General features: G+C 42.9%; 2 protein-coding genes across 5 annotated transcripts in view; one reads left to right on the forward strand and one right to left on the reverse strand.

Moving 5' to 3' along the window:
* LOC105275426 (glutamate receptor ionotropic, kainate 2) overlaps positions 1 to 2,525 on the forward strand; it is a 127,215-nt gene extending 124,690 nt beyond the window's left edge. For all 3 annotated transcript variants that reach the window (XM_011332243.2, XM_011332240.2, XM_011332241.2), the window contains one exon: positions 1,062 to 2,525. In XM_011332243.2, coding sequence (XP_011330545.1) covers positions 1,062 to 1,151 — 90 coding nt within the window. In that variant the 3' untranslated portion in view covers positions 1,152 to 2,525. The remainder of the gene's footprint in view (positions 1 to 1,061) is intronic.
* A 3,769-nt stretch (positions 2,526 to 6,294) lies between these two features.
* The window catches only part of LOC105275432 (sestrin homolog), a 178,977-nt gene continuing 164,151 nt past the window's right edge, over positions 6,295 to 21,120 (reverse strand). For both annotated transcript variants that reach the window (XM_011332248.3, XM_011332249.3), the window contains 6 exons: positions 20,585 to 20,755; positions 14,940 to 15,122; positions 14,595 to 14,832; positions 14,141 to 14,406; positions 13,249 to 13,623; positions 6,295 to 12,733 (listed from right to left, as the gene is read on the reverse strand). In XM_011332248.3, the coding sequence (XP_011330550.1) occupies positions 12,647 to 12,733; positions 13,249 to 13,623; positions 14,141 to 14,406; positions 14,595 to 14,832; positions 14,940 to 15,122; positions 20,585 to 20,755 (1,320 nt within the window). In that variant the 3' untranslated portion in view covers positions 6,295 to 12,646. The remainder of the gene's footprint in view (positions 12,734 to 13,248; positions 13,624 to 14,140; positions 14,407 to 14,594; positions 14,833 to 14,939; positions 15,123 to 20,584; positions 20,756 to 21,120) is intronic.

Consider the following 21,120-nt stretch of genomic DNA (forward strand, 5'->3'; position numbering starts at 1 on the left):
GAACGCTTAATTTATTGAAGCAGTGATATATACACGAAACCATTGGTAGATTCAATATTCTTCCTCGATTTCAAGTCAATTATTTAATTCGGGATACATGTATCGTTAAAAACTAAACGTAAAACGATCGGTGAAATTTTCATTGAACAAAACTTGTTACAGAAAATTTAACTGTACGAACAAATATTCAAACTATCGCTTCAAAATATGTTCCATTTTTCATTCGAAAAATACTCTGTGCATGCATACCTGCCGTTGAAATCCATTATGCAACAGGAAAGTTAAAATAAAGATAAATCTACCATTTATCTCCGTAACCGACTTCATATCGTATCGTAACTTCATCCAAGAGAGAAGTCATTTCACGTTAGATAATTACTCAATTACGTTTTATATTCACCAGGCTTTCATACTTCCACGTTCATTAAACTTATAATTGCATTCAAATGTTCTTTAATTAACGTGTATTCGGTGAGCGGATTTATTTCCCGTCAAAGTCAGCATGAAATTTATTATCTCTCCATTTTTTCTCGCGAATGACTCGATATTGCAAGAGATTTTACTGGCATGCAATTAAGGAATCAACGAAATTTCAACAGGTGTTTTTAACGGCAACCACAATTTACCGTGCAATCGGGTTATTTATGACAGCTTGCCGTGTGCTTTGTCGAAAGTGAATATTAATCTCCAATTTCAATTTGAAAAAGAAATTCAAACTCTGCAGAATCGTATGAATTTCAAAACTACTAACAAATATTTAACAGGAATTAAACTGCGCACTATAAAGCCGATTGAATTTCATGTCATATTCAATATTCAATACTTTCAATAACGTAATGATGGAACAAAGAAACGATAAATTAAATAAAGATATAACAAAATGTCAATTGGCTTTCGCACTGTTTATTTGATTTCAAAGTAATAGAAAATGCTCCTCAAATCCAGTTATGACACAAATAACATAATATGCAAATAACATAATATGTATTAATAAAATAGTGATTTTTCGGAAACTGTCAAACGCTCATAATATAATTATTATTTCATCTATAATGTTGCAGAGAAGCAGCCTGGCTGTACCCGTAGTCGAGTTGCCTCCGCACGTCCACATGCATCATCACGCACCACTGCACGATTACGACGGCAATTAAAGGGGTTCGTCTTCGACGAGAGACAAACCGATCATGACATTAGCCATAAAACCCCGAGACATAAGTACAAAGCGCATAACGCGTCGCGGAAAGCAGTCGATAGACTGTTAATAATTTCCGCCGATTCGAAAGTATCATCATTCATCTAAATCCCCAAACAGTTTGCACAATATTACGGGAACTTCATGTTCTCCATTACGAAAAGAGCTTATGCGCATTAGTAGAATTGACGTGCGCTCCTTTTTCGCACATTTGATAAGTAAATTCGAGATCAATGCGGTACGTTGATCTAATCGGTAAAGCAATTCTAAATAAAAATTCTCTCGACCACTCGCGGTTTTTTGTACGACTAATCGATTCACGGGACGCTATAATTGTTCCGAGAGAAGTATTCGCTACTTTATCCGTGAAGTATTTGAGTTAAGGTAGCCGATGACTACTGAGAAAATTAAAAAGTTGCGAAACGCGCTATATTTATTAATCCCCGACTTTGCCAAGGAAGTTTTCCTTCAACACGATGTGATCTAGATCGATGTTACAATGAATCGAGTAATTAAGAGATTAACGATATTACCTAGGCGAGTTTTAACAAATGATTGAACACTTTACGTAATTGGATTGTAAGTGCAATATTCCTAAAATTAAGTTCTCGTTAAGCAAATTATTTAATTATAAATTAATTATTTAATATAATTAATTATTTAATTATAAATTAACAAAAAATTATAAATGTGATTTATGAGAAAATTATAATGTGAAAAATAAAGTATTTCTCTCCAAGAGACATCAAAATTAGTGAAGTGACTTTCTCCGAGATTTTTTATTCTTTTAATCTGTACGATCTTCCTTACGTCAAGTCTTCAATTGTTAGAAAGCGATCACTGCGAGATAGCAGTTACTAAATCTAATTCTATTGTACTTCAACTGATATGATTAAGAGAGTAGCTCAAGCTAAGAATAGACGATCGGTTTTTCCTACGCCCAGGAAGCTAGACCATCAGGTATAATTTATGACGGCAATCACCGAAATCTCTGCCATTGAGCACGATCATGCTATTCTCGCACGGGATCTGAACGATCCACATGCACAGAATGACATTTACACACTGTTTGCGCCCTGTAAATGCGTTCTCTTTTCACGAAGGACTACCTGTGAAGTGAACAAGATGAACAAAGTACTTGCGAAGTGTGTTTTGTAAATATCGCCGCGAGAACAAAGCAGCAATCAAATTGTAATGGAGAGTATTTTATGCAAAAGTGAGTCGAATGAGTAATCGTTAGTGCTAATCGAGTACAACTTAGGCATTTGATGTCATGTAACGTGTGCTGTAATATGATGATAGACGGCGAATAAATGTAAGATAAGAGAACGGACATTGTCGTACGTTTCTTTTGAGATTCTTTTTAATCTATTATCTACAATTAATGGAATAAGAATACCTAAGAACTTCGACTTTGATCTTGTAAACTAAAGAGTGATGGCAAATTTTGCCCATTTTTGAGACCTCGAATTGCAAACATTTTTTCATGGCAAATAGTACTATTAGATGAAATATTAATCCCAGTAAAATTTCAAGATGAGCATAGGCACGGTTCCGGAGATACAATGAGGTGAATGTGATGATTTCCCGTCAGAGTGTCTTGCATAAGGAAGAATGCGTGGCTGAAGTTCACGTAATATTGAAGGTATTTTGTGTCGAATGGATCATCTACGATTCATTGTTCAGAGAATTAACGATCAACTATTCACCGCCATTTCATTTATGGGGGGAGGGGTGCTTTGTAAAGCACCCTGAAAATACGTTCCCTATCACTGACCAAGTCTTTGAAGCAATTCAATTACCGAGGTGTTACCGCAAATCGATCTTATACCGTGGCCGTGATTAAGACAAGAGATACATCTCAAATCATCACCGCTGATCGGCTCGCATCAGCGCGTTTACATCTCGCCGAGAACATCGAACGTTCGAGATCTTTCGGTACCGCGTGAGCCGTGTTGTTTGGTCCGCGCTGCCGATCGCGGCTATCCTTGTCTGGTGTTATCGACTCGATTCCTTCTATTTACGACTTCCGAATACCGTCGAATTATAACGATCGATGCTTGTTGATCCACTCGCGAAACCGCTCCTCAGCAGTCGTGCGTCGCATTATGACGTTACTTGTTTCTTTGTTCTCCATATTTTTGTTTGTTGATTGCTGAAGTCAGTTTCTCGCTACTTTTCTTTTGTTTCATCCTAATCTTTCTTACATTCTCGTATCTCTTCAGGTATATTTTTTTCATACTTGACGATCGTTGATTCTTCAATAAAGCAATGCCTTTCACTAAATGTTTAGGCTGTAATGATCAAAAAAGATCGAAAAATGATAAGTTTTTTCCTATCGAAGACATATCGAATTCGTTGATGATGGTTAACAATTTATCCAGATCATCATTCGCCTGGGATCTTGAGATGATTTTTGATCGATTACTAAGTTGGTAACAGTTTATGCATATTTTGCTCTGTGATGGAATGTGGTTCAATTCTTCTAATTTCCGTTTCTTCGGATTATTTTTCCGTAAATTGTTGATTGATAATTGTAAATTGATACACCTGATCTCTCGATTTATCGTCAAGGTATTAATTCTCATTCACGATGCACTTTTGGTTGCAAAAACCCCCGGAAGTTGATCTCAATTCCCCGAATTATCCGTTGTAAGCTGCTCATGGATTATAAATTCTTGACCAAAAATGATGCTCGTATGTGTAGCAATCATGTCGATAATTCTACATTTTGGCCACTTGTAAAGCAAGTTAGAGAAGAAGTAAGTGCTGAAGAACAAAAAACAGTCAGTGATCTTATGTTTATTTACTATCAAGAGCTGAAAGGGAAAAATGAAAAGATATTCGATGTGGATAATATCGATTCTATTGATGACACGACATTCAAAATTTGGTTTGCTCTTGATAAAGAACAATTTCAAACTGTATGCAGTTTTTCCGTAACATGTCAGCCTAAGCACGTTGCAGTTTTACTTTGTAAAATGCGAACTTCTCTTTCTGATGAACAACTTTCATTCTTATTTGGTGTTTGTCGGAGGACTATTGCAAATCATATGAATTCAGCAAGAAAAGATTTGCACAAGAACCTCGTTCCACAATTCATCAATCGGAATGATCGCTCAGTATTTCTTGCTCATACGACACCAATGTCAAAATTACTATTCGATATTCCAGACGATAAAGCCTGCATAGTATTCGATGTCACCTATCGCCTGACCCAAAAATCTGCGAATTATGTAGGACAAAAACATCTGTGGAGTGAGCAGAAAAAAATGCCGCTGGTCAAACCTATGGTAGGTTGCTTCTCAGATGGTTTCTTTCTATACGTTTTTGGACCCTTTGACGCAACGCATAATGATGCGACCATATTGCAGGATTGTTCTCAGAGATACGCAAACGACATGAGTACTATTCATGAGGGTGATACAATCAATATTAGTTGATAGAGGTTTTTGTGATGTACTGAATTTCCTAACTGAAGAGAAGAATTTGAAAGCTTATTGTCCAGGACTCGGTCAACTTAATACCGCAGAAGCAAATGCTTCAAGATGTGTAACCAAATATCGCTGGGTGATAGAGCAAGTCTTCGGTCGCCTCAAGAAGAAATTCAAGATTTTTTCTTTGCCAGCACATAATACAACTCTCAAACACGATCTCGACTCTCTCTATATCGCTTTTGCTCTCTTGAATTTATTCCACAAACCAATTCTGAGTGATGTCATGCATGAAGGCATAGCACAGACTTTGAAATCTCGACTTAACGTCCCTAACCGTTTGCAAATCATCGTCCAAGAATTCAATCTTCCTCAACTGAGAGTACCATTCCTTGCAGTCGAGTACACATCACTCGATAATGAAGAAAATAATCGACTCATTGGATTTCCTGAACTTTCGATGGATGATCTATACTACTTGAGTCTGGGACCTTATCAAATACGCAATGCGATTTCGTACTATGCAGAACATCAGAAAGAAGGAATATTCTTGGTGCAGAAGTTCTATCCAAGGCCGAAGCACCCATCAGCAGCTTTGAACTATGAGAAGTATGGCATCTCAGTTGAAGAACCTACATTGATTAAGGCGCATATGAAATCTCGTTATCGTGGTGGTAAGTATCACAACATTTTTGTTTTGATAGATAAAGCAAAAGTTGGACGGGATTCTATTCGTGAGTACTATTGTACTTGTGAAAGTGGTGCTCGGACTGCAGGTTGTTGCAGTCATGTAATGACAATTGTGTGGTTCCTTGGATGTGCTCAATACCATGGGATACAAATACCTAATCCTGAAATATGCAACGTATCTATCACGATTCACAAAACAACCCTGCATAGTGAGAGGCAAGAGGACTCAAATTGAAAAAGCACCCATCTGTGAGAGGCAAGGGGACTCACATTAAAAAAGCACCCCAATCTGTGAGAGGCAAAGGGACTCATATTAAAAAAGCACCCCAATCTGTGAGAGGCAAGGGGACTCACATTAAAAAAGCACACCAATCTGTGAGAGGCAAGGGGACTCACAGTAGAAAAGCATCTCGATCCGTGAGAGGGGGTGTCAAGTGTCACATCAACTTGATCTGTCTCGGGGAACTTTCATGCTAGGCGAAAACTGAGGTCATATTTGAACCCGCCGTAAAAAATCCATAAGAAACTATATGTTTCACTTTGTTATATATATTTTATTCCTTGGTATGGACACTTGAAGAGTTTCGTGTACTTTCATGGATTATAAGAAAGCATCACATTCACACCTTTATATCTCCGGAACCGTGCCTATGCTCATCTTGAAATTTTACTGGGATTAATGTCCCATCATATAGTACTATTTGGCATAAAAAAAGTTTGAAATTCGAGGTCCAAAAAATGGGCGAAAAAACAGGTCTTTTTGCCGTCACTCTTTAATATATTTATTTCAAGATCAATTAAATTAAGATTAAAATTAATTGAACTAACCGGGATTAAGCGGAACTCATTGACTAATCTGACATCATTGCAGAATAAAAAATTATCATTTTGATCGAATTGAAGGAATTAAGGATTTCTCGATCGAATCGTTCTTACAAATTAGATAAAAGAAATAAGAAAGGTACATCATCAATTGGCTTTTTTATATAACATCATTTATTAAGGGATAAAATAAATGACAAATAACATATCACTTATATGAAACTATAATATTTCTTAGTGTTCATTATTCGTTATGATATAAAAGAAATCACATCACATACGACCCCCCGCGGTCCGCGCGTACGGCGACGATCGCACGTGAATCTTTGCGCGCGCAACGATATAACGACGACGAGATATCCGACGATAATGGCTCTCATACGTCGGATAACACACGCAAACGGCGGCAACCGAAGTTCCGCGTAATTCCTACAGCGAACCTCGATGAGAGGTCGCGAGCTCGTGTCGGCCCATGATAAGATTAGGCTACGACCGCGTCGCTTAATCGAATCAACGTGACCGAGATGTTACTGCGAGCTTCGCGCGCGAGGAATTTCCTGATTCAAGATCTCTTTCCCACGATCTACCCTTTTTCTTTCTTTCTTTCTCTTTCGTCAGTGAAATCAGCGGATCGCTAGTACGAGAGGTGCCTCCTAATTGAATATCGATGCTTCCCGAGGGCGGAATCGACAGCGCGAAAAACGAGAAAAAAAATCTCTTTCTCCCCTTGGTGCTCTAGATCTCTGAAACTCTGCGGCATCAGGATACGCAATCAGGAAGCACTCTCGGTGACAGTAATCCGTCTAGTCGTCGGGGGGCCTGGTCAAATCACTTGTAATTATCACACAATCATTCCCGACACGGTGGCATGTACTATTTTTAATATGCTTTTTGTGACTTTCGGAGGTGGACTCTCGGCTGTGCACGAGACCGTGCACTATCCTCTCGCTCTTCCTCGCTCTCGCTTCGTTTCTCCTTCACTCTATCGCGGGAGCTCAAACTCAGCCGAGACAGCCGGACGACGAGTTTAGAGCCGATTCAACGTCTATGTACACATATATATTTTTTCTTTTCTTTAGTTTTTTAAAACTCTGCATTCTCCACCGCGCGCGCTCGCGCACGTACACACGTTTTTTCTTCCGTCATCTATTCTCCATCTCTGCGCGCTCGTCCACCTCCAGGATACTCACTATATACTTTTACCGAAGCGCCAACTCGATTCAAGATCCTAACACGCGTATCCAAAAGAGAAATAGAGGAGCAGGTAAAAACGGTGCGTGATCAGACATTGACGATGTCTCCAATAAAAGCGTCTACCCAGACAAAAATAAGTGTCCGGAACGCGCCTTTCTGATCTTTCAGATTTCTAACAAGTACTATGTAAAGACATGTAGTCTTTCGTGTGTCTTTGGATCTCGCAGTGACTCTACGTACTTCATTGCGTGACAGTCGGAGACTTCAGTGTCCGCTCCTGCATTGTTTTTACTTACAGAAAACGTTCGTCTAAATGAGTCGCATAACTTAATCGCTATTACATGAAAATCGCAATTCCTTCTGCGCCTCTCTTTCTCTTCATTTACTCTCCTTCTCTCTCTCTCTCTCTCTCATTTTCTTTCCCATCCTTCATCCTTCCCTCGTCTAATCTTTCCTCCATCTCATCCTCCTGCCGTGCCCCTCTTAGAATTATCGCGAAATGATGATTCACCCCAATGTGACTCGCCGCAGCGGCATTCGCGCGCAGCTCCGACGAGGATTTCTCGCACTTCGAATAAAAAAAGAAAGAACAATGAAGAAAAATACGGAGCGGGAAGTCATCCGTAGTAGTCGTTACGATGTCCCCTACCCCGTTTTATACAACGACGATTCTCTTTCTCTCTATAAGCCTCGCGTGTATTCCTCTCCTTCCTCTTTTTTTAATCTCCTCTACTAACTCTCTCTTTCTCTCTTTCGCAATTACTATATTATGAGATCAATCCGCGCACGATTATCGCGAACACCGCTCCTACCTGCATCGATCAATTTGGCCCAAAATCTCTTTCGATGATAAAAACAAACAGCACGAAATGAAAATCGGCGAGAATAAGACAGCCGGGAATATGGAATAAAATAGAATAAAAGCCCAATGGAGAGAGTTACTTGGAAAAAACAAGAAACAGACAACAGCTACCGTATATGTGGAATAAATTAATGGATAAATAAGCAAAGCAAAGAGACAGACCTTAGGAAAAAAAAATAGGGAGAAAGGAAAGAAAAAGAGTGGAGAATGATTGAACTATGATCTTCTAGAATTAACGTCGTATGTTTCGGAGTACGTTAAATGAATAAAATGTGTAAACTGTAATTTATCTTTATAAAACAGAATGTATTAACGGCACATGTGTATCGTTGCGTATAAAATTTAAGAAGTTGACGCAAAGTTTCAATCTTTGGCAAAAATATATTCGTTCTTGCATACAGTTAATACGCACGCATGTAATTATAACGAGTTAATTAACGAGCCTTACGCGAATTTACCATCGCCAGACAACACGTCAGAAATATACAGGTATCGAAACCTGCAGGTGTAATCAATGTTAACGCTTAACGCGTAAAAGTATCAAATAAAAAAATATCAAAGTTATGTAAAATCAACGTGAATGCCAGAGATTGTGATAAATTGACCGATTAAACACGCGAAAAAAATTTCGTCCCGCAAATGTATTCGATGATATATCACATAAATATAAAATGATCGAGTGAAGTATCTGTGCGTAAAACGTTCGGATGTTCGCGATTAAATACAGAATCGAGTATCAAATACGTCTGCTCTAATTCTGTTTCCTATAATCTCGATACGATCCGTATACGTTCTCGCGTCGCGAATCCAATTAAAAAATAATCTACGTAAAAATTCAATATCGCTTTCCCAGATCGACATTTCCGTTTTCCAATTTTATACAGTACAGCATTTTTGCTCTCCATTGACACGACTCGATGTACATCCGAGAGGAAGCGGAAAAAGAGGGACGTGTAAATGAATAAACGGTGAGACAGAGAGAAAGAGAGAAATAGGGATGCGAGGGGGGAGGAAAAAAGAGAAAAGAGAGAAAGAGAGCTTCGAAGTGTGGAGCCCGAGAAAAATAATTTAAAAAAAAGATAAGTAGAAAGAGAGAAAAAAAAATAATTGAAAATACTGTCGTTAGCGCGACGAACTGCGAGCGTTCGCCGCGTCGGGTCGCAAAATCGCCCCCTCCCCCCCCCCCCCATCCCTAGTGCCGTTCGCGAAAGACAGCAAGACACGATACACAAAGCGCAACGAGAGAAAAAGTTCGGTCGCCAAAAAATTACGTGGTTCCGCCGACTCGGCTGCTCCGCTCTGGCGAGACGTGCACCCTTTGAGCGACGATGAACGAGAAGCGCGAAACGCGTCCTTCCTTCTATGTTGAACTCTCGGAGTGATATGTAGAGACGTCGTCTAAGGAGAAAAGAAAACGCGTCGCTCTGTTGGTCGAAAGGTCTCGCTGTTACTATCCATTGGTTCCGCATCGTTCGGACGATTCGTGCGTGCGTGCGTGCGTGCGATGCGTGTGTGCACGTGTTCTGCATGCGTGCTCTGGCATACGATTTCGCATCGCCGGAACAGATCCGTCGTCCCTGGCTGTCGCTCGTCAATACTGGGGCAATGCTTCCGGTTTATTATCGAGAATCGAGAGCGGTGTAATTCCGGTGAACGCAGACCGCGTCACTGCGGATACGGTGAAACGATCTCCACGTACGCTTAGAGATTTCATTTTTCGCTGCTCGTCGAGTGCGAATTATCACCGATTTCCACCGGAATTACACCGCGTTTTCAATCCTAACGTATCAATCGAGATCGGAGATCGTTCGCGGTGAGCGCGAATTCGCGTTCCAGAGTACCGAGCTCTCGCTGCTGGATGTATAGATCGGTGACTTCGGTCACACATGCACGCAACATACACATCCACCTACACACACACACACACATACACGCACGCACTCATGTACAGTTACATAATAAAGAGACATCATAATATTATAAACGCTACACGCGTAGAATCGTCAAGCTTCCGGTTATGCACGCGCGTGCCTTACGTACGTGCAACAAACGCCACGCGCACACTCTCTCCCTCCCTCTCGCTCTCCCATCCTCTCTCTCTCTCGCCGAGTTAATCGTAAATATGCGTATATATGTATCTATATATATATACATATATATATATTCGCTTTTTATGTGTATGTGTTATACATATTTATAGATATATGCGATCACAGAACACGTATAATTCGTGTGTAATAGTTTGTGCCACGTTTCTCTCTCTCGTGTGTACATTTGTCGTGCGTATATATATATGTGTGTGTTGCGTGTGTGTGTGTGTGTGTTGTCTGTGTACACGTGTTATTTGTCGCGTGTATGTGTGTATCTTAACGTCTAATCATAAGGATTTGATTTGTTTAAACAGCCTCTCCTCCGTCCTCGACACCACACACACACTTCGAGCGAGCGGCGGCTTTCCCCGCTGTCGCAATCCACCATGACCGCAATCAATCGAGAAAGGGACAGGGCTCATCGTCAATCGTGCATCGTTCCCCCTGTCGCTCTAGCTCCCTCCCTCCCTCCTTCTGTCGCTTGCGGTCCCTCTCCTCCACACTACAATGTTTTTTATTAGAACGCTACGCCGAAGGCATGGAAATTCGTTGATAAGCGCCCGCGCGCCGCGTTCGTGACGTCGCGCGTCGACAGTTTGGTGTTCTCGTGGTCGGTCGGTCGGTTCTTGCAGTAGCGCTTCGTCGCATACATACGACTGGGGTGCAGTAATTCCGATCTCCCCGAAGCCACTTCCCTTTTCCCTTTTCCCTTTTCGTTCGAGCGTGAGCTCAGACAGTCCCCCCCCCCCCCCCTCTCTCTCTCTCTCTCTCTCTCTCTCTCAGTCCAAGACAACAGCCGAATTTCCCCCGTGTAAAACTCGACGCAAACGCGGAGGCGAGATGCCTCTATCGCCTCATTCAGTATTCCACGTTGTCTCATGCGTCGTCACCCCGCGTCGATTCTTAATCCTCCCGTTCCGCCGAGGAAGGGTAATCGACTACTCGAACGGCTCGAATTCTGTTCTCGCTGTATCTCGATCTCGATCGAGTGGCGAAGAAACAGCTCGCGGTTGGAAGAATTAAAGCGATTTGCGACGCTCCCTCGCGTTCTTCGGCTAACGACAGCAGCGCGTCCCCGGTAAATAAACACAGCCGATAGGCATTGCTTCTCTCCGCGGTCGCACGCGGCCGTGCGGACTTTGCGCGCGCCTACGCGCGGCCGCGGATCGTCCTACAATCTAAGGTTTGCTCGACACACGCGTACGACGAATGGTAAGTAGGTACGATTTTTGTTTTACGTTAGCTCTCTTACGTTTCGCGACAGACGGACAGAGTCGTCGGGACGAAACGAAGATAAAAACGCGTTACACATATGTACAGCGCGATCGCAGCGCGAAAGACAATTTCTCGACGCCTCGTCCTCGCGCGGTCCGCGCGCCACGATTCCTCGCGAGGAATCAATTCACGTCTCGGAGCGCGGCTCGTGCACGCGCGTGAACGACGAGAACGAGGCCCCGAATGTTGGACCCGAGGCAAGTCCGGATAAGATGATGATCGTAATGACGGATTCGGCGTACATAGACCTCTACATTTAATCTTACAATTATTAATTTCCGACGAGTCATTCGATAGAAAAAAAAAAGAAGAGAAACGAATTATCTCGCGGAGCTACCGAATTCTAAGTCTTGCTTGACACCGCGCGCGCGCGCGGAAGAAGAATTGTAACGCAAACGCAATGAGAAGGTTGTCCGCTTGTGCATGTATGCGAGGTGTGTACGTGTGTGCCATGTACGTGTGTATATATATGTACGTGTGTGAAGTTACAAGCGCGACGCGAAAGCTTCTAACAGGCGAGAGCAAACTCTTTTTTTTTTAACAGATCTGAAACGTAAACGAAACGCACAAATAACAGTCTGCCTACGATGTCGAACGTAGAAAAATACAAGTGTCTATATGTACAAAACAAATTATAAATCTCTTTACTCCTCGTCACGCCCGTCTTCCTGCCTGTTGGGCTCCATCCTCCTCCCCTCCTTTCATCCCCCGAACGGGAAAGAGCGATCCCTCGATTCTACTCGCCCATCGAATCGCGCTCTATCGCGCGAACAAACAAAGCCTGGGAGAGCTGGAGCGCGCGATCCACGCGTACTCGTGAGTCGCTCGAGGAAACGTGCTTTGATTCGCCAGTCAGAGCATTGCTGGACGAAAAATTGATCCGATCAAGTGACGCGACTCACGAGATCCGATGACGATGACGCATGGGTGTGTGCCACAAGGCTCGATGACGACGCGCTCGCTCGCTCACTTCCTTCCGTGCTGTGCAGCAGAGCCCGCGAGAATCCGTGGCACGGAGAAAACAAATCGACAAACCGCAGACTGACAGACAGCAGACAGACGTAGGGGGCAGACGCGGAGCTCCGCTTTAGGTCATATATCGCATCACAGCGCGGAGGGCGTACAGCAGTTCTGCCTGCATACGAGCCTCCAGGATCATCAGACTCACGTGGACCTGAAAAGTAGAACGGCGAAATTTAGCAAACGTCTTATTCCTACCGCCCACGTAGAAATGTATTTTTTCATGTTCGCGCGTTTGCCGCTTCATGAACGCCTGGAAATCAACAATGCTAAAGCGACTAAACTTTTAAAAAAATGCAGCCGCGCGAGCTATCTCGATCTCCCCCCCCCCCTCCTCCCCCCGTCATGAGAAATACATAACACAAAAGTATATATAACGATAACGCTATTTTCAGCCCGAAAAAATGTGTAAAGTACTTCGTATTTAGCGCGTTTAATTCTAAAGTTTATTTACATATCGACGGTGTTCATGTAAATTTTTACTGCATATAACATTTAAAAGGTGCAAGCTTATCGTATTCCACCGAAGAAATTGCAGGCTACCACGAAAAGCGTGAAGCGAAACCGTCCGAACGGAAGAAAATTTACAAATGTCCTTTTACATTTCATTATTCATTTAAATTACAGATGGAATTAAAGATCTGATATTGAGAGATATCTTCCACGTACCTTCTCGCTGTGCTTAAACTCCCTCATTACGCGCTCGTAATCCCTCTTGGTAACGCGCTCCGGATAACAGACGGCGCTTTTGATGAAGGTCTTGAGGCTACGCTCGAGCAATTGATTCACCTCGTTGTAATCATAATCGTCGTGCCTGATGCCGAACATGCACTGTATATAGTTCCAAATTGCCCGCCGGAAGCGCGACGTGTCGACCTTGCTGTGCGTGCCCATCGTGTAATACGTCAGATTGTATGCAGTCTTAAACTTGTCGTCCAGGAGATTGCCAACATCGCCGTACAGACGATTCACCAGGGAGTAACCGTGATCGTCCCAAGAGTAATCCTGGACGCGGAAGGTCGGTATGTCGTTCAGCTGACCGCGCTAAAGGGAAACAAAGAAAGTGGCATTAGAAGAGAAGTGTTGTCTTCCTCGTCGAGGAAGAGAAGGAGATTCCGCGCCGAGAACAATAACAAAATTGACGAAATGACGATTTGACTTCTCTCGGGCGGAGCAATATTTTTGTTCCCCCGCACATTTGTTAACGCGTGGCGTAATCGCCAACCGCCCCGCCCTCGCAGCTGCGAGCTCAGGTCGCGTGTCGTAAATATTTATAGTAGTTGTTACGCGAGCGACGCGGTAAGCGCGGACGAGACGCAAGTAAGCAGCCGGCTTAAATATTCATGGATCAACCGTGCGCGCGCTACCTTGGAATACCCTTTCGGCATCTAATCCATTACGCCTACTAATGTGAGAACAAGAGTGCACGCGAACTCGCGACGACGCGAGTCCTCGCTGATACCGGGATCGTTGACGTTATGGGATACATTATTCCAACAAGTACACCAGTGATGTATCCCATCTGATACAAGCTTACCTGCATTTTCTTTTTACTGCTCACCTTTGCAAAATCTTCATAGATGAATGTAGGATCTTCGATGAACAAGCCGATATCCGAGTTGAGGAACGAGCTGCTCCTCTGCGGCGCCGCTGCCAGCTCGGCCGATTGCGTCTCGACAGTCTCGAATCTCTTGGACAGCTCCTCCTGTGTGATCTGATAGGACTCGGATTTTTCCGAGAGGCGCTTCATACGCTCCATCAGAGTCTCCACTCCGACCTCCTGATCACCGACTATGCTGGGCGAGGACGGTGGCGACGGTGGAACATCTGCGTGAACAGAGACAGACTGATATTAACAGAATTGTTCGAAACATTCAAACAATAATAGGTAATGTAACGTGCATTTGTAAAGCAAAATAAAAGTAGAATGAATGTGTGCCTGATTTACAAATGTAATCAATTTATTCCTCGTTGCTGGTTGCCATTATTTTTATTTTATTTCTGGCGACACGTACCAAATCTGTTTTCGCCATTGGGAATCTTCTTGGGACTGCTGGAAATCATATTGGCGGGCGGTACGGCCTTACTATTCTCTTGGATGTTCTGCACGTAGCGGTGGCCACTTAGGTAATCCAGTTCCTCGTGAATTCCGCAAGAAAATATGAAAGACGACAATGAGTGGAAGTGAGCTAGCAAGACTATCGCGTGGACGACCTCGGCTAAGGACCAATTATCGTCTCCCTTGGTCAATTTCTGAAAGTCAAGACAAGGCACGTCATATCGATTACCATCTCTGAAAATATCACAAGCTAGCAACTCGATTCACGAATAGCCGAGCTCGAAATCAACCAACCGCTTACCTCTATGTGCATCTTATTCAGGAGCCACGGTCTATGGGCTAGGATCTTGTTGATCTCATAGAGATCTTGCAGCTTCCCTGGGATCGATCTGAGGCCTTGAAGCCACGAGGGGTCACCGCCCTGAACAAGGAACTCTCCCTTCTGCAGGTTTATAAGGTAGCTACATTGGTGCCTACCCGCGGCCTGAAATCACACCAAGATGGATCAGCAAACCTGTTCTCGCCAATTTATCCCTCGCTTCGTGCGCGACGCTCGCTCGGCGCCACTTTCTCAGAAAATATTTTTTCTCATTCCCGATATAACGATAATGCAACCAAGCCATCTCTCTCTCTCTCTCTCTCTCTCTCTCTCTCTTTTTCTCTCTCGTGTGTTTCAAGATCATAATTCATTACACGCGGGAATCACGCATCGTAAAAAAAAGGGGGTTGAAAAATCTCAGAGCGCCCATCGAGCGAAGACCGGCGGTCCTCGACAGATTCCGCTAATTGATCAAATAAACCACGATTTAAGGTGAAGGGACGGGAACTCGCGCGCTGATCACCCCGCTCTGACCGCGTAATAAATCAACTAATTTATGGTCGCCGTTAAGCTTCGACGGTGAAGCCTCGCAATCTCGATTATCGTCGCGCGCTCACCTCGGGCCGTACATCACAATAAGCAGATATATACAGACCTGCGAAATTAGCTTGCAAATAATGCCCGCCAATAAGATACTGCCCGCAGGGAAATAAGTGCGGGAACGAAACGATCAGATCGAACCGAGAGCAATTTTGCCCCGCGAGGAATTTCTATTCGCGTACTGAATGCTGCCGGGCTGCCGCAACGTGCATTATTGCCATTGACGCGTATGTAGCGCCGTTCGTCTACATGCATGCGATAAACGGTAGATTTGCCGTCCCGCAAATTTCCGAGGACGAGCGTCAACTCGACGAGTTATATTGCCTCGGTCCCGAAGGGAGCGAGGACGCCCGGCGCGCGCACGTTTTTCAATAACAAATTTCGACGGAGCGACAGGCGAATTGACAGCGAGGTGATGATGCATCGGAGCGCAAAATTGCGCGAGGTCGCGGATGGGCAATATCGCACGTTATCAAGCGCGTTATCGCGCGCGCAATGGTGATTTCCAGCACGTGTTGAACCGACACACACACATCGTTTCATGCATGCGGATATGCACTCTGCCTAAACACCTGCCACCCCTATAGCGAGGTGTTTAACGAATCGCTCGAGTTTCCACGGGTTTCGCGTCGTTGCTTTAATAATAGAAAATAACAAAAAGCCGATCACGCACGTGTAAAATTCACAGAGAAAATTAGATTTTAAATTAATTATAGATGAAGTAGGTTTAACGCGTGAATTCGACATTTGATATTAAAAAAATGTTTTAAACTGGATTCTTTTGTATCAAATGCCATTCGTGTCGATCAAGTTCGTCCTTCAATGGTCGGTCTCAATGGTCAATTGAGACAGACAAGCGAAACAAACGCTGAATAATAAATGTAAAAAGTAATGCTGGATACTGAGCGGTTTAAATACGCGCTGATAACCCCGTGATTTCAATGCCATGCAAATATATCTATATTACACGGCTGATATAAAAAAAGAAAATGCCCGAATAATGAAAAATTTAACCGGTGGTGCGGTTAGTCTCCTCGCAAAGAAGTTTTTCTCCAAAAAACCCACTTTCGAAAATTGAATCTGGTCTTTTTATAGGCGCGACTATTTGAGTGTTAAATTACCTGGCGCGAACTCGGGGGGTGATCTATCTATTTCCGCGTGAGTAACGTCGCAAAGCCCGCGGGCATGAAACGCGCCAGTTTAACACCCCTGACTCGTCATTTTGCGCGGGCGGGTGCAGCGCGCGATCCTGAGCAAGACCGATCGATCATCATGACGGGACATGGTAATATCATGGTAAAGAGACCGAAGAGCGAACGAGAATGGAAAAAGCGAGATGAGGTGGAAAATGGATAAAGAAAAAGAGAGAGAGAGAGAGAGAGTACGACGATACAACAAACGCAAACAAGACACATGTTTACAATGAAAACTGCAAATCGATCGATCAAGAGTCACGATAAGCGATAAGAAGCGTTCGCGAATATACATATCTTAGTCTCTGAAGGAATCCTCTGAGACTTCCATAGAAAACGAGTATTAAAATCGATTCTCTCAATTATTTGACGAATTAATTAGTTAGTCTGAACGCAGGTAGCGATTTAGTAGTAAATCGACGAGCTGCACACCGAAATTCAGTGAAAATTAAAATACTCATCTATCTTATCTTGCGTTTGATCAATCAGCATCCAGATGAGATCTATCCCGAATTCGTCCATTATGAGAGTTCTATACGTTATCGATTCGCATGACGGTTATATCAGAGATTAACGTACAATTACTGGCAAAGTGTACCTCGTATGTTTTCTCGCGGAATTTACCGGTTGACGATACCAATTTTTGTTTTTCATCGTCGGCAAGAATTATCGCGCGCAAATTTGGGAAGACGATAACGCACCGAAAATAGTATATTATCGCGCCACCGAGAAAACAATATGTATATGCACAACAATCGTGCGATGGACGGATCGCTCGTACGCGAGATAATATACGTGCAGGCGTCTCAGATGGACAGTGATACCGATATTCGACATGGTGAACCATGCCCGTAAACGTAATCGGGACATCGCGGCGAAAAACACGTTCTAATTTTTCTTCCTCGAGGCTGGAAGAGCCTAGGAAAACACCTTCGGTAATCGCGCCCGATAACCGATGGCAAACATGCTCCGAAATTACGGACGTACCGATAACGATAAATCCGCTGGGGCATTTCGTCATGCGAGGATGTATCGCTTCACATCCCGCTTCACCAAATTCACCCGCAATCTGCAGCCGCAATCTGTTTTCCTACGGCACGCGTGTTCTTCCCGGAGAAAGCCGATATCACAGTGGATGCAAGCGGGGGCATTCGCGATACCTATTATAATCGCGTTGATAACGAAAATCAGCAGCCACCCAAGTTTACAGCCACGTAAGCTAGCAATACGTTCGAGACAGGCCGGTTCGCGATAGCGAATGATGCTTATCTTCGAAGGCAGTCCAGTATATTACCTTTCATTTATGTGGAGTGCCATTGCCGCGCGATACCTGATATCTCATTCGGGCGATAATTAGCAAAGTGTAATTCCGAGCGGTATCGGAGCAAGAATAGATACGAGAGACGAGAGACTGCAAAACATTTCGCTGCTGCACGCTCCAACTTTCATGTATAAGTGTCTCCTGGACGAGCGCGACTTCGTGCTCGTCTTGTTTCACCGCGATTTTATGGAGTCTGCGAATTTTTGTGCGATGACACGACGCGATCGATTCTCCCAGTGACACATACATCCCAGGAACTATCTGAATCAATCGCGAGTCTGGCTCCGAAGAGGCGAAACCTCCCGTGCACCCAGCGCGAGATGTTTACCGGCAAGAAAGCTGTTTTTCAGATACCTTATCGTTTTATCGCGTTCATCCGCCTGTACCGACTAACAATTCAACCTCGCCTGTCCTCTCCCTCTACCGAGTTTCTCGAGATAAAGTGTTTTTCGATCGATCGTACGCGCCACGGCGCGATATTTCGTCTATCACGCCAGTCTGCAGGTGCGTCTCCCGAATTATATCATGATAACCGATAACAATTATCGTGGTAACCGGACGATTGTATCCCGAGATTGACGGAAGGTGTGCCAATCTTATTTCAATGAAACTTTGATTGAACATGACTCTCTTACTCGGATGTTTGGATAGAATTTTCGAGTATTGATGTGATTAGAGAAATGAATAAAGATGCAAGAATCGCAGGAACAGTTAGCCGAGTTACGGGACCGAGCTGGCAAAATGATTCGTGATTTCCGATCGCATATCGCATTCAAATGCGGAAGCTGTAACCTCGATATTCCGTAGGGTTTTGCGGTGCGCAGTCTGCGATTTTGCAATAAACAAAGTCAGCTGCAGCCGTGAATGCTCGTCAAGCAGCCGCTAACTCGACAATTCAGAGTAAACCAGTTTGCAGAATCTGCATACCTGTTTTCTCGCGCTTTACATCGAGCGTCTAACAACACCGGAGTTCTGACTGGCTTTATACTTTACATACATCCACGGAAATATATTCAATCGCCAATTACCGCATTGGCTAATCCGAGCTTGCCTCCAGAGAAGAAGTAAGACTTTTATATCGACAGAAACCGGTCCTTTGACAAGCCGTCTTAATTTTGCAAAGAGAGAAAATAAACCAAAAAAAAAGATTTAATAAACTCGCCTCAAATTCAATTGCAGGCTGATTGCGAGAAACAAGCAAGTTTATTTTTTATCGCGGAAAAGCCAAGAGAGATACTGAATTAATCGTCCGCGATGTTGTGGAATTCCACGAAACGTTCGATGCTCTAATGAATGATTAAAGATATCACGCATCGGTGTGCTATATTTCCAAGATGCAAGTGAATTCATTTTCATAATGAAGCACGCCACGAATTTTAAACAGTTTTTACAGAATATAATCGAGTCTATTTTATCTTTTCTGAAAGTGTTGTTTGCACCAGCCTGTTTTTTTGCACGAATCTATGTGCACTCAACATTAAATGATTTATTTATTAAAAAATGTGGGCTTGTCCCTCGCACGCAGGCCTTCGATTGATCGATCGCACATTCACCCAAGTATTACTTGTGTTTCATAAAATGCTTACGCAATAAAATTAAACTCGTTCCATCATTTGAGAATCGAATTGTCGGTGAGAAATAAAAACAATTGCCTAATGGAATTAGGATCTTTGTTGTTTTGCCAGCGAGCTATCACTGAAATTTTTATGTATCTCGTGTATCGATTATAATTATGAAGAACACGTGCGTCATCTTCAATACGGCTCTTGTACATGCAAGGTTTTTCATGTACGTGCGAGCGATAAGATTATGTAATTTTATATAACAAACGGCATGCACGTCGATACAAAAATAGTTGAAAGTAATGTAAACGAGTACGCGGATCATCGAGTGCTGAAGATCGTAAAAGAACAGTATTATTTTTCACAAGTGCCAACTCCTTTCTACTAGAACGCGCGTGGCGTTACGAAACGCGCACGCGTTGCATTTACTCGATTTGCGATAACCTTTGACCTAGTGACCTGTTGGCGTTCATCGAGGGGTGATCGGGGAATCTCAAAGGAAAGACGCAGACGCATCATCATCGCAGCGAAGAAAGCTCAGCTTTGAGAAAATAACGAGTCTCCACACATACGATAAATTACGTTTCAATTAAATCGAATATTTTCCAAGAAAGCATCTTGAAAAACAAAAATGTTCGGGAATATGTAAAAATACGTTTTACCTGAGACTTTATAAGCCAACAAAATAGAATTTCTGACAAATGAGATGTAATTTTAAATTAACACTGATGCATGATTTCCAATAATCGCACAAAACAGTCAAAGAAATTATTACTTTGAAAGTTGTTAATTCAATTAAGCATGACTGAAACGTATAAGATTCGCGCAGAATTGTGTTTAAAAATCAATTAATGGAATGCCGAAAATTATTTAAAGGTACACCGAGAATGCAGCGACAGCAGCAGCTTGCAAAACGTTTTGTAAATGACAAAAATGAGAGCGAGTACTCACCATAATGGCAATAAAATGTCTGTAGTCATAAGGAAGTGGTCCATCACCACGCAGAATGAAATGCTGGGTCCGGAGAAAATGTTCCAGATACGATGGATGCGAGGCCATTATCCTCGAGACATGATCCAGCCTGTTGTTCTGTAAGAAAGCATCCATCAACAGCATATGCGTCTGCAACAATCAAAACGCACGTTGCCATAAATAACAGCACAGAAGACATAACGTTGAATGATGCAATAGATTATAACTTATATGTGCATAAAACTCAGATTGCACATTAAAATATGTTATTCCGTACAGCGCAATTCAAAATTTAAAAAGATAGATGATAAAACGTTCAAAAACGCGAAAGAGAAAAAAAAAGAGTCGAATTGATTACAAGCATTATTTTTTTAGGACAACGAATGTCGATATTTTTAGAGAAACGTTATATGTAAATTTTCGATACTATTCACATGCTTGCTCCACGGAATCGTGGAGATAAATTCTCGAATCTCGCTTGAGTCGTATTTTTTTAGATAGAAAGATTTGTTAGT

This window comes from Ooceraea biroi, chromosome 3 (genome assembly GCF_003672135.1).
Source record: "Ooceraea biroi isolate clonal line C1 chromosome 3, Obir_v5.4, whole genome shotgun sequence".
NCBI lineage: Eukaryota > Metazoa > Arthropoda > Insecta > Hymenoptera > Formicidae > Ooceraea > Ooceraea biroi.